Source organism: Oncorhynchus gorbuscha, linkage group LG10 (genome assembly GCF_021184085.1).
Source record: "Oncorhynchus gorbuscha isolate QuinsamMale2020 ecotype Even-year linkage group LG10, OgorEven_v1.0, whole genome shotgun sequence".
NCBI lineage: Eukaryota > Metazoa > Chordata > Actinopteri > Salmoniformes > Salmonidae > Oncorhynchus > Oncorhynchus gorbuscha.
In genome coordinates this window covers 74,322,252-74,336,421 of record NC_060182.1, presented here as the reverse complement: position 1 = coordinate 74,336,421, position 14,170 = coordinate 74,322,252, and the positions used below count along the sequence as shown (strand labels likewise).

At 41.7% G+C, this 14,170-nt stretch overlaps 1 protein-coding gene across 14 annotated transcripts in view; it reads left to right on the top strand.

Annotated features, from left to right (window-relative positions):
* LOC124046557 (transmembrane protein KIAA1109 homolog) overlaps window positions 1-14,170 on the top strand; it is an 85,203-nt gene that overhangs the window by 10,088 nt on the left and 60,945 nt on the right. For all 14 annotated transcript variants that reach the window (XM_046367064.1, XM_046367063.1, XM_046367052.1 and 11 more), the window contains exons 2-15: window positions 2,510-2,639; window positions 3,039-3,155; window positions 3,368-3,446; window positions 3,547-3,611; window positions 3,759-4,015; window positions 4,134-4,327; window positions 4,437-4,516; window positions 4,635-4,782; window positions 4,911-5,067; window positions 5,240-5,318; window positions 6,344-6,435; window positions 6,739-6,856; window positions 11,645-11,800; window positions 11,927-12,024. In XM_046367064.1, the coding sequence (XP_046223020.1) occupies window positions 2,543-2,639; window positions 3,039-3,155; window positions 3,368-3,446; window positions 3,547-3,611; window positions 3,759-4,015; window positions 4,134-4,327; window positions 4,437-4,516; window positions 4,635-4,782; window positions 4,911-5,067; window positions 5,240-5,318; window positions 6,344-6,435; window positions 6,739-6,856; window positions 11,645-11,800; window positions 11,927-12,024 (1,737 nt within the window). In that variant the 5' untranslated portion in view covers window positions 2,510-2,542. The remainder of the gene's footprint in view (window positions 1-2,509; window positions 2,640-3,038; window positions 3,156-3,367; window positions 3,447-3,546; window positions 3,612-3,758; window positions 4,016-4,133; window positions 4,328-4,436; window positions 4,517-4,634; window positions 4,783-4,910; window positions 5,068-5,239; window positions 5,319-6,343; window positions 6,436-6,738; window positions 6,857-11,644; window positions 11,801-11,926; window positions 12,025-14,170) is intronic.

Genomic DNA, 14,170 nt, shown 5'->3' with positions numbered 1-14,170 from the left:
TCTGTCTTCACTTGTAGCCTGTGAGAAAGACCCGATCACGTTATTGAGTGCGCAGATCTCAGGGTGAAGGGCACAACGGCCACTGGCCAATAAAGGTATAGATTTTTTTATGGTGCATTACGACCACACAAAGGGGATGCCGCTGTGAAACTCGAGGCATTATCAAGTGCTAGTCAAATTGTGAATGAGTGATTGATGAAGTGTGTACAGCCTGCACAAAAACAAATCATCATTAGCTGCATCATGCAGCCTTACAATGTATTAAAAATCCAAACATATAGCCCAATGTTTGTATCACAACTAAAGTTACATTACTAATACTAAATCAAGCACATACCTGTTCAGTACCTGTTTCTTTGTGAACCGCTCAACACAGAATACCTGCATGTGCGCACTCCCTCAAATCGTTTGGAGAAAATATCCTTTATTTTATTCAGCTTTGTTCAATTTGGCATAGCCAGCTCAGGGCCTAACATAAGGACAACTCAGAGTATGCTATTATGTTCTTCTGAAATATAGTCTATATTTTCTTCACATGTTCCTTTAGACCTGTCTAAAATAAATAATGCATTTATTGTGATGGTGTAGACTAGATTACATGGATTTATTAGGCTTTAAAATGTAGATGTTCCAAAGGTCTGCATCAGTGGAAGCCAGGAGATTGTGTTTATGTTAGTTTAGACCGTCAGTTATTTGCTTGACAATCACCGGCTGATGAAATTTCGTGACGCCACAGCCCTACACCTACCCTGTATTCAAGAGTATGCTGTGTCTCAACTGATGGCGGTCATAAAACAAGCACCTCAGAATATGTAAAATAGGGTCAAATTTAGGCTTGGGCGATACCTTGGTATATTTGAATATCGTTTGTTGAAAATCACCACCTCGTGGGGGTCTGTGTTTAACCCATAGTTAGTTATAAGCAGTGACTTAAGTATAATTATGAGAAATCCAAAATGTTTCAAATAAATTAAATCCAGCTCAGGGCTCCAGCTATGCATTTGGTTTGTTAACTTGCTAGCTAAGTGGCTATATGTCTAGATCAAGCTTCTTGGTGACAGCAGACTTTCTAGGCTGAGTACCAGTTTCTTTAGCTAATATTGCACTTCTTGTCATTGCCAAAGAGACTGGCCTTTCTGCCATCTTCAAATATTAACATTCTATCATTAATTAGCTCGAGGAGTTGATTCTGATTCGATAACCCTCACAGCTATCCTCCATTCACAACAATTATCCAAATATTTGGAATCTGTACTTTTTTTTTTCTCAACAGAACACGTTTGTAACCAATTGCTAAGCAAACATTTTGTTTTTTTGTCCAGACGATACCAGTCTGTCAAAAGTTGCTATCTCATGTCTAAGTTCTCAAACTAAATACATATTGCAAATCCAACCACAAAACAACTGCTTTGATTTTAAGCCTCAAAATACAACAACTTGCCTAGCTGTTTTTGACTTTGTTTTTGAATTTCTAATTCTCTTTTTCAGGCTGTATGTGTTGTCCTGGAAAATGTTTATGTAATTTCCAACAACCAATGACCAACTCTGTCGTAAATTCAGCTGCATATTGAACGTTGAGATTGCCTAAAGGCCATTGTTTGGCAATGACATGGAGTGGAATGTTAGCTAAGAAGACTGGTAAACAGACTAGAGACATTCAATCCGCTCCTGGATCAAGATCCCTGTTGCCTAAATTATTTTGTGCGTCCAAGAAAACCATACATATTATTTTAGAAATAGCGCCCCTTGTGTGCACTTCCGGTAATACCATATACTACAGAAATGGTATGACAATCGGGATACCACCCAACTCTAGTCAAACTAATAATAATAATAATAATATATGCCATTTAGCAGACGCTTTTATCCAAAGCGAACTACAACATAATGTGAAAATGAAAACATTTGGATTTTACCTTCTTTTTTTTACAATTTAAATTAAAGGATAAAACAGTTTGACAACCCTGCTTGTAAGCTTTTAAATTATATCACACTCAACTGTATATCTTTTCCAGTCCTGGGATGTTTCATGGCAGGGTGGTGTATGCAAAATGGGTCACCTGAGCACCTCTATCACCTAAAATGTTTTTGCATTGAAGTCCAAAAAGTCTCTTTCTGATCATTTGTACCATAAGCAAATAATTATGAAAGTTTAATTCAAATCAAGTGGTCCATTCAAAAAGTGGTTGAAATCAAATGGAATGACCCTTTACTAACGTCATGCAATTCTTTTAACAATGTTGGCAACTAGTTAGGCTTTTTCAATCCGTTACTCAGGGTCCCTCAGCTATTGCACACGTTTGTTCATTTTTGTAGCAGCACACCTAATTCAACCAAGCAAAGGCATTTGATGATTAATTGACTAGTAGAATCTGCGTTAGTGCTAGAAGAGAAATGTGTTATGTCTGGCGTTTTTCCCAGAGTAATTGATTTTGAAACACTGAGTTATTTGGCTTTCTGCTGTGATAATCAGTAAACTCATCTTATGATACCATTTGGTCTGTTTCAGTGCTGGTTGTCATACTGAGCCGCAGCTGTAGTCATGGATGCCAAAGCCAACGACAGCACCTTCCCTAGTTTTGGAGACTTAGATGATTTCCTCACCAAGCATGACTCCAATTTTGTGTGGCTACTTGTGGGTAAGTGTTGAGGAAATTTTCTAGACTAAGAGTGAGGGTGGAAAAACACCTGAGTTAGAGAGAGGGCTGGCTGCAGTGAATCGCACCCATTTCTCAAATTAGAGTTGATGAATGGGGAGCACTTAACTCCAAGTATACAGGAGTGAAGCCTCATTTAACACTATCATAACAATATGAGACATAGTTTAAACCTTCTGAGTCAGTGGTAACCAGGGGTGTAATTCCATTGTTAATGGTAACCCGTCTTTCACTTGAGTAATGGCAGGACGTGGACCAGCTATTGTGTCACTGTTGTGACAACCTTAATGAAGTCGTTACGAGAGTACCAAACATTTCCTTCCGAACTAAGGATGGTGAAACATTAGTGACGCTAACTAACTGCTCTGTTTTCTCTTCCAGCCACCATTTTGTCCTGTGGATGGATAATCTACCTGACCTACTACAACTCCCGTAACATTGGCCTCATCTTAACCCTCATCATCAACAGACTCTACAAGAATGGCTACATTCACATTGGTGAGTGTAAATAATGTAATGAAACAAGCTTGCAGATGCGTGAATTATGAACCTTGCCCGAGACTTGCAGACTCAGACTTGGCTACCAGGTGCCTTATTTATGGAATTCAGTGTGAAGAATCTAATGTTTGCGTGTCTGAAATTCAGTGTGAATCTGCGACCTACTTGCATCAGTTTTAGCATCACTGTCTGACTGTCCTCTCTCTCCACAGGCTCCTTCTCCTTCTCAGTGCTGTCGGGGAAGGTCATGTTCAGAGATGTGTACTTCATCAACGAAGACATGTCCATCAGGTGCTTACTTTTACAGTGTTATGTATTCTGCTCTCTGTACAGTACATGCTTATATTCTAATACTATTTTTATTCTACCTTCAATGTATTTTGTGTTACAGAATACAAGATGGTTTCCTTATATTCCGCTGGTGGAAAATGTATAACCCTAAGCAGAAACAGCACGGTCAGTGGATTGTTCAAGATACATTGTTTTGATATGGGAAACAAGTCCATAGGTGTAGGAGTGGTGGGAGGCCGCAATAACTAAAATGGCTTGTACTCTTCTTGACCATCATATCAAAGTTACAGATCTTGTTCTTCTCTTCTCCAGACCCCAAGGCTGAGACCAGGCTCTACGTGACCGTAAATGGATTTGAGTTCCACGTTTACAACCGCACAGACCTCTACGCACGGCTACAGGAGACCTTCGGGTTGGACCCCACCCTCATACCTCCCAAAAAAGACGAGGAGAGAGGAAAAGAGGAACGAGAAAAGAGCCTGGACAGTGTTAACATCAAAGCAGAGACTCCTGACCCGTCGTCATCTTGGAGATCCCTCATCCCCGTCATCAAAGTCAACATCAGCACAGTAAGTTTCCCGTTAGCTTAGCTACATCTGAGACATCACACACGCTAGTCAATAGTTAGGTTATCTGAAAGTGCACTTATGTTTAATTCTCATAATTTTATCGTGTGCATTTCTCCAGGGTCGCTTAGCATTTGGGAACCACCACCTCCCACAGACGATATGTGTGAATTTTGAGGATGCCTTCCTGACCTATGCCACCAAACCCCCCTCCAGCCACCTGGACCAATACATGCACATCGTCAAGGGCTCTCTGGAGAATGTCCGTGTCATGCTCGTACCCAGTCCACGCTACCTGGGCATGCAGAACGACGAGTAAGTTGACCTTTGACCCTAAACCCCATTACATAGGCCCGCTGAACGATAAGTGAGCTGACCATCGACCCTAAAACCTAGCCTAATACACCTCTGTTGTCCTCCATAGGCCGCCCAGACTGATGGGAGAAGGATTTGTGGTCATGCAGTCTAATGACGTGGACATCTACTATTACCAGGATGAACCAGGTACGACCATATTGTGTAGAATTCTGGTCTGTTTGCCAGGATCGAAGAGTCCTGAATAGTATTTTTTTTATACATGTAAAGTCATTAGTAATTCATATTCTTGTGTGTATATTGTCAGGCCTGGTCCCAGAGGAGCAGGAGAGTGGGGATCCAGAGCTGTGTGGAGAGGGCACCAAACTGCAAGATCTGCCTCCCTGCTGGGGTCTGGACATAGTCTGTGGAAAAGGAACTGACTTCAACTATGGACCCTGGGCAGACAGGCAGAGGTACACACACAAACTAACGAAACTACTACATAAAACACAATTGGCTGTTCACCAGACTCGACAGCATTCCCTCCTGTGTGCAGAGACCATAGGAATATAATTACTAATATTTCTATTTCTGTATGCAGGGACTGCCTGTGGAAGTTCTTCCTCCCGGCAGACTACCAGTCCTTGGGTCTTACGGAGGTGGCTCAGCCTGGCAAACCCAGACAGATCCTAGCCTTTGAGCTGCGCATGAACATCATCGCAGATGCCACAATAGACCTGCTCTTCACCAAAAACAGGGTACTAGGAGACCAGGCTTCTCACTCTCTCTCTCTCTCTCTCTCTCATTTTTTTGAAAGCCCTTTGTATTAGATAATGCCAGATCTAAATAGCTCTAAACTATTATAATCCATTCCACAATGGGATCATGTGTTTCTCACATTATGCGCTCTGTTGATTTTTTTGCTCTTAGGAAACCAATGCTGTCCACGTGAATGTCGGAGCAGGCTCTTATCTGGAAGTGAATATCCCCATGACTGTGGGGGAGTCTGGTGAGTGGGACACTGAGAGAAACAACTGAGGTTAGAAGAAAGTGTGTGTCTTTAGTAGGGGTGTGCCAACCTGACCATATTCTTAATCGTATCCATAATTAACAGTTGATATTAGGATCGGATGATATTCGTGATCTGAAAACACAGAAGTGTTTAAATATGCCTAGATAGATGTAGTCAAAATACCAATCTCCCTGCAAAATAAACTGCAGATTAGGAGTAGTGTGTGTGTCTGACCTCAACTTGCAGAAGGCAGTTTGCTGTCACTCAGTCATCTTTTCTCCCTACCCTCGGCCTCCTTGTTAGATACTATGCTGCACATTGATAGCTTGAGCAAATGTCCTACCCATAGGAGGCTAACAGAAGGCAGCATAAATACATGATCAAACCGAAACATGCAAGTAGAAGTGGTCGGGTGAAATACAGCTTCGCTCTATTCGGCAGCGTAGCCTAGTGGTTAGAGCGTTGGACTAGTAACCGGAAGGTTGCGAGTTCAAACCCCCGAGCTGACAAGGTACAAATCTGTCGTTCTGCCCCTGAACAGGCAGTTAACCCACTGTTCCCAGGCCGTCATTGAAAATAAGAATTTGTTCTTAACTGACTTGCCTGGTTAAATAAAGGTCAAATTTTCAAAAATTTAAATTAAAATCAGAGCAGCAGGATCAACGTAGAGCCCTTCTCTTTACAGACAGGAAAACTAGCCAGTTGAGTTATTTAGACCACGTAGCACCTTGTATTTGATTGAAAGATGCGCGCTGGCACCCGAAAATGACTTACTTTCCGATCACGGATAATAACAAAAAATACTTGGATCATAATCGTACAATTGCCCATATCCGTTACAATTGTTGTTTTATCCGACTACTCGGCACACCACTAGTCATTAGGTCTATGGTTACAGGGTAAGACAGAGGAGGGATGCCGTGAATGCATGCATTAATCCTGACTCATTAATCAATATTACCATCAATAAAGTTCAAACTTGGACTGTCTGTGAGCATTCGTTCCCTTCTCTCTCTCCCCAGGCTACTCTCCCACAATCAAAGGGCAGCTGCTCCATGTTGACACCACCACCAGCATGCAGTACAGGACCCTACTGGAGGCTGAGATGCTGGCTGTAAGTACTGTACAATAGGAATCTGTAGGGGTCCTATTCTGCCACAAGCCATAGCCTGAATTTCCAATACAAGTTTTGTACTGCAACAGAGTGATTTTTGGGATTCAAATTCATACCATGTATCATTTCACTATTTGATTTAGAATTTTAGGACCCCTTTGGGAAAAAAAATGATATACAAAAATGTGGCCTTTACTACTATAGCCCATAGAATAACACATTCATACATGTCAAAAAAGGCAGTAAAAAAATAAATCAGACACAGCCCATCCAAAAAACTATTACCTTTACATGTCCCCTCAGTTCCATGTGATTGCCAGCTATCCCTGTGTATGGAACATGCCCCAGTCCTGGAACTGTGAGATAGAGGTGTACAAGGCCACCTATCACTTCATTTATGCCCAGAAGAACTTCTTCACAGGTAAGACCACCCTTTCCTCTGTCTATAGACAAATGTATTCTACACATAGTCATGGCCAAAAGTTTTGAGAATGACACAAATATTAATTTTCACAATGTCTGCTGCCTCAGTTTGTATGATGGCAATTTGCATATACTCCAGAATGTTATGAAGAGTGATCAGATGAATTGCAATTAATTGCAAAGTCCCTCTTTGCCATGCAAATGAACTGAATCCCCCAAAAAACATTTCCACTGCATTTCAGCCCTGCCATAAAAGGACCAGCTGACATCATGTCAGTGATTCTCTCGTTAACACTGGTGTGAGTGTTGACGAGGACAAGGCTGGAGATCACTCTGGCATGCTGATTGAGTTTGAATAACAGTCTGGAAGCTTCAAAAGAAGGGTGGTGCTTGGAATCATTGTTCTTTCTCTGTCAACCATGGTTGCCTGCAAGGAAACACGTGCTGTCATCATTGCTTTGCACAAAAAGGGCTTGACAGGCAAGGATATTGCTGCCAGTAAGATTGCACCTAAATCAAACATTTATCGGATCATCAAGAACTTCAAGGAGAGCGGTTCAATTGTTGTGAAGAAGGCTACAGGGCACCAAAGAAAGTCCAGGAAGCGCCAGGACCGTCTCCTAAAGTTGATTCAGCTGCGGGATCGGGGCACCAACAGTACAGAGCTTGCTCATGAATGGCAGCAGGCAGGTGTGAGTGCATCTGTACGCACAGTTAGAGGAAGACTTTTGGAGGATGGCCTGGTGTCATGAAGGGCAGCAAAGAAGCCACTTTTCTCTAGGAAAAATATCAGGGACAGACCGATATTCTGCAAAAGGTACAGGGATTGGACTGCTGAGGACTGGGGTAAAGTCATTTTCTCTGATGAATCCCATTTCCGATTGTTTGGGGCATCCGGAAAAAACCTGTCCGGAGAAGACAAGGTGAGAGCTACCATCAGTCCTGTGTCATGCTAACAGTAAAGCATCCTGAGACCATTCATGTGTGGTGTTGCTTCTCAGTGGGCTCACTCACAATTTTGCCTAAGAACACAGCCATGAATAAAGAATGGTACCAACACATGCTCCGAGAGCAACTTCTCCCAACCATCCAGGAACAGTTTGGTGACGAACAATTCATTTTTCAGCATGATGGAGCACCTTGCCATAATGCAAAAGTGATAACTAAGTGTCTCGGGGAACAAAACATCAATATTTTGGGTCCATGGCCAGGAAGCTCACCAGACCTTAATCCCATTGAGAACTTGTGGTCAATCCTGAAGAGGCGGGTGGACAAACAAACACACAAATTCTGAAAAACTCCAAGCATTGATTATGCAAGAATGGGCTGCCATGTGATCCTGACACCATGCCAGGGCGGATTACAGAGGTCTTGAAAAAGAAGGGCCAACAATGCAAATATTGACTCTTTGCATCAACTTCATGTAATTGTCAATAAAAGCCTTTGACACTTATGAAATGCTTGTAATTATACTTCAGTATTCCATAGTAACATCTGACAAAAATATCTAAAGACACTGAAGCAGCAAACTTTGAAAGTTATTATTTGTGTCATTCTCAACTTTTGGCCACGACTGAACAGTACCATTCAAAAGTTTGGACACACCTACTAATTCCAGGTGTTTTCATTATTTTTACTATTTTTTACATTGTAGAATAATAGTGAAGATATCAAAACTATGAAATAACACATATGGAATCATATAGTAACAAAACAATGTTAAACAAATCTAAATACATTTTAGAATTTAGAACTGAAACATCACATTTACATAAGTATTCAGACCCTTTACTCAGTACTTTGTTGAAGCACCTTGGTAGCGATAACAGCCTTGAGTCTTCTTGGGTATGACGCTAAAAGCTTGGCACACCTGTAGTTGGGGAGTGGAAGCTATACTGTTACACTGGCAATACTAAAGTGCCTATAAGAACATCCAATAGTCAAAGGTATATGAAATATAAATCGTATAAAGAGATTGTCCTATAATTCCTATAATAACTACAACCTAAAACATTTCACCTGGGAATATTGAAGACTCCTGTTAAAAGGAACCCCCAGCTTTCATATGTTCTCATGTTCTGAGCAAGGAACTTAAACGTTAGCTTTTTTACATGGCACATATTACACTTTTACTTTCTTCTCCAACACTTTCTTTTTGCATTATTTAAACCAAATTGAACAGGTTTCATTTTATTTGATGCTAAATTGATTTTATTGATGTATAATAGTAAGTTAAAATAAGTGTTCATTCAGTATTGTTGTAATTGTCATTATTACAAATACTTGTATTTTTTAAAATATAAATCGGCCGCTTTAAATCGGTATCGGCTTTTTTTTGGTCCTCCAATAATCGGTATCGGCATCGGCGTTGAAAAATCATAATCAGTCGACCTCTACATCAGATGGCATTTAGCACCTGAAGGATATGTGCATTTTACTGAGAAGTGGCTTCCGTCTGGCCACTACCATAATGGCCTGATTTGGTGAAGGACTGCAAAGAAAGGAGAACCTTACAGAGGAACTCTAGAGCTTTGTCAGTCACCTCCCTGACCAAGGACCTTCTCCCCCGATTGCTCAGTTTGGCCGGGCGGTTCCAAACTTCTTCCATTTAAGAATGATGGAGGCCACGGTGTTTTTGGGGACCTTCAATGTGGCAGGATTGTTTTTAGTAACCTTCCTCAGATCTGTGCCTCGACACAATCCTGTCTTGGAGCTCTACGGATAATTTCTTCAACCTTATTGCGTGGTTTTTGCTCTGACATGCACTGCCAACTGTGGGACCTTATATAGACAGGTGTGTGCCTTTCCGAATCATGTCCAATCAATTGCATTTATCACAGGTGGACTCCCAAGTTGTGGAAACATCTTAAGGATGATCAATGAAAACAGGATGCACCTGAACTCAATTTCGAGTCTCATAGCAAAGGGTCTAAATACTTATGTAAATAAGTTTTTTGTTTTTTTCCCCCCTTAATTTTCTAGAACTTCTAAACCGGTTTTCGCGTTGTCATTATGGGGTATTGTGTGTAGATTGAGGATTTTTTATTTATTTAATACATTTTAGAATAAGTCTGTAACGTAACAAAATGTGGAAAAAGGCATTCTGAATACTTTCTGAATGCACTGTACAGATCTGCCCTAAAAGGAATAATCCACTCAAAACCACCAATTCCTTGTGATTTACATTTGATAAATAACACAACTGAGAACAATATACAGTGGGGCAAAAAAGTATTTAGTCAGCCACTAATTGTGCAAGTTCTCCTACTTAAAAAGATGAGAGAGGCCTGTAATTTTCATCATAGGTACACTTACACTATGACAGACAAAATGAGAAGAAAAAAATCCAGAAAATCACATTGTAGGATTTTTAATGAATTTATTTGCAAATTATGGTCGACGACAAAAACCTCAATGCAAATTCTCTCTCTAGAAAGGGTGGCTGGCTGGCTAACTAGGTAGGTAGGTAGGTAGCTGGCTAGATAGAAAACATAGCTACCCACAATAATACCAGTCAATATCAGCATGTGAAGTAGTTGTAAAATCCCTGAAGCAAACTGCACTATCAATTTAGGAGTTACAATCTCACCATGTTCAACCTGGTAGAGATTGCGTTTCTAGCTCAAAGCTGTGTGTCCGATTGCTCTGGCAATGTGCAAGGGCCCTGCGTGCAGGGAGACGGAGGAGAAAAAACGCTTTGCGCCATGGTATTTGAAGGAAGAAAGGATATTAATTTTGCAGCGCACTTTGAGTACATTTGAACAACATATATATACTTTATGACGATACAGACCGATGGATGTGTTCTAGACCAGTACAGTCGCAGTCGGTATTGGATAGAAGTTGCGGCCCTGCACACCTGTGGGGAAAACAACCTGTGGTTACCTAGGTTACCCATTTTCCTCAAAGCAACAACAACAAAAAGTTCTAACTACTTAGAAATGCGAAATATTGTGGGGCTTTCCTCATGCCAAGACCCACAACACGAACAAACAGTCTATACAGCTAAAAGTAGTGAGTGGAGTTACAAACGGACTATACAGCTACAAGTAGTGAGTGGCTTTACAGACTACACAGCTACAAGTAGGGAGTGGAGTTACAAATGGACTATACAAATTAAGTTAAATGTCATACCTGTAAATATTTTACACACACAGCTATGTGTAGGATTCTTGGACACTGGGTCCCCACATTTCCCACTCTCCCACATATGCCGGGTAGCCTGAAGCCACATGGCTCTTCTTGCAGGCTCTATTTACCTACTTAGGAACATTACAAACTGTAGGTAGAAATTTTTGACCTGGTTACATGTACATTGAACAACACAGCAGCTTATAAGGGTTCCCAAGTGGCGCAGCGGTCTAAGGCACTGCATATCACTGCAAGAGGCGTCACTACAGTCCTTGGTTCAAATCCAGACTGTATCACATCCGGCCGTGATTGGGTGTTCCATAGGGTGGTGCACAATTGGCCCAGCGTTGTCCGGGTGTGGCTGGGGTAGGCCGTCATTGTAAATAAGAATTTGTTCTTAACTGACTTGCCTAGTTAAATTAAATAAAAATAAGCAAGTTCTGTTATTTCTGTATAACAAAAAATCTACAGCCAAGTTGGCTTTTTTTAATAATAGGGTTCAATGGGATAGAATGTTTGTCTTCCCCAATTTGTGAGCGTGGTTGAGGAATTCCTTATTGCTTAAATATATAGAATCAGTATGCCCATACCATCATTCCTATGGTGGGTTATCCCTTTAACGTCATGTATTTGGTTTGTTTCTGTCCATGTCCAGACCTGATTGGGGACTGGGCCAGCGACAGCACCCCAGATATCTACTCATTTGTCCCTTACGCCTGGAAGTTCAAGGTCCTCTTCCATCAGTTTGAGATGATTTGGGCTGCCAACCAGCACAACTGGATCGACTGCTCCACCAAGCAACAGGAGAATGGTGAGAGAGCTGTTGGAATTTAATGATGAACAAACTCAATAATTCGCAAGGAGTAAACAAAATAGTTCATTTAGTGAACGTTTACACTTTGGCTGCACTTTTGATATTATCCCTTTTGTCTTTCAGTGTACCTGGCTGCTTGTGGGGAGACTCTGATCATTGATTTCACATTGCCTTTTAATGAGTATGTCCCTACCACCTGTAATACAAAGTTCTGTCTGAGGGTGAGTAGTTAATAGCAGATGGGATTTTTCATGATTTCCTGATCATGTGAAGTATGGAATACCCTTACAGCAGGGGTTCTCAAACTTTTTGGCTCATCAAATTGTATTGGTCACATGGTTAGCTGATGTTAATGCGAGTGTAGTGAAATGCTTATAATACATAAAAAAAACAAAATACTGCATAGTTTCCTAATAACGTGAAGCGAGGTGACCATCTCTGTTGGCGCCATATCAGTCACTCCTGGGACCCCTTTTGTGATCGCAAATATATCATGGACCCCCTCATAATCAGAAAACAAATCGAGTGAGATAAAAATAGCATACAAGGAGTTTGGCTATGACTTCGGCAGTGCATGTCCAGACAAACCAAGTCTTGGGGCCCTGGGAATTATTTTAAAGGCCTGCCTCTTAGCATTGGACAGACAATTGTTCAGTTTTCAATCAAATGTCCTGCAATCTACAGATTTATGTGGCAGCGCGATGTTTTGTTGCAGCTTTAAAGCCAATATTCTGCAATTCTACACGTTTGTCCATACGGCAAAGAACTTAGCAGTTTTAAAGCTTAATTTATAGTGCATTTTAAAGCTTAAATTACAGCAGTATACAAGAAGTATTGAGTTGAAAAATGTATAATTGATGGAGTATAGGACTACTGTGGATACCAATGTCCCTGTGAGCCTCCCAGACTCATGTTGAACAAGGGTAAGAACAGAGATTGCGGACCCCCGCAGTACCTCTGCGGACCCCACTTTGAGAACCCCTGCCTTAAGGCTTCCGCATGCTCCCAGCCAAAACCTTTCGGAAGAGTTTGTGCATATATTATGACAACATTTTGTAATGTTTTAGTTTGTTTTGGACTTCGATAAGTTTTTTTTTTTTCAGCCAAAGTTCGGGAGCTGAAGTCTACGCCCATTCGTCTGTGATTGGTGGACTGTTGGGATTCTTCAAAAAAGTATTTTGTCATTCGATGAAAGACGACTCGTTTTCCTGCAGTTTTTTTAATGAGAAATACTGCAACAAACTTCTTAGACGTACAATTTGTATTTTTTTAAAAAACGTATGGGTTCGTGAGAGGCGACGGTCGAGAGCTATGCGTCCACCAAAACACAACCCAACCAAGCCGCACTGCTTCTTGACACAATGCCTACTTAACCTGGAAGCCAGCTGCACCAATGTGTCGGAGGAAACCCCGTATACCTGGCGACTGTGTCAACATGCACTGCGCCCGGCCCGCCACAGGAGGCACTGGTGCGCGATGGGACAAGGTTACCCTGCCGGCCAAACCCTTCCCTAACCCGGACGGCGCTGGGCCAATTGTGCGCCGCCACATGGGCCTCCCGGTCGACTGCGACAGAGCCTGGACTCGAACCCAGTGCCTTAGACCACTGCACCACTCGGGAGGCCAAATGACCGATTTCTTGAGTCATCTTTGATTAATTCGGACTATTTTGAGTAAGTCTATAATGGCTACGGCATCTCTTGATGAACTTTCCCTCCAAATACACCTCTGCTGTTATCAATCAGGATCTCAGTGATCATTGCCTGTATCCGTTATGTGTCCGCGGTCAAACGACCATCCCTCATCACTGTCAAACGCTCCCTAAAACACTTCTGCGAGAAGGCCTTTCTAATCGATCTGGCCCGGATATCCTGGAAGGATATTGACCTCATCCCGTCAGTAGAGGATGCCTGGGTGTTCTTTAAAAAAAGTAATTTTCTCACCATCTTGAATAAGCATGCCACTTTTCAAAAAATGTAGAACTAAGAACAGTTCACTCCAGACCTGATTGCCCTCAACCAGCACAAAAATATCCTGTGGCGTACTGCACTAGCATCGAATAGTCCCCAAGATATGCAACTTTTCAGGGAAGTCCGGAACTAATACACAGTCAGTTAGGAAAGCAAAGGCTAGCTTTTCAAACAGAAATTTGCATCTTGTAGCTTTAACTCCATAAAGTTCTGGGACACTGTAAAGTCCATGGAGAATAAGAGCACCTCCTCCCAGCTGCCCACTGCACTGAGGCTAGGAAACACTGTTACTACCAATAAATCCACAATAATTGAGAATTTCAATAAGCATTTAATCTCAGCTGGTCATGCTTTCCTCCTGGCTACCCCAACCCTGGCCAACAGCTCCGCATCCCCT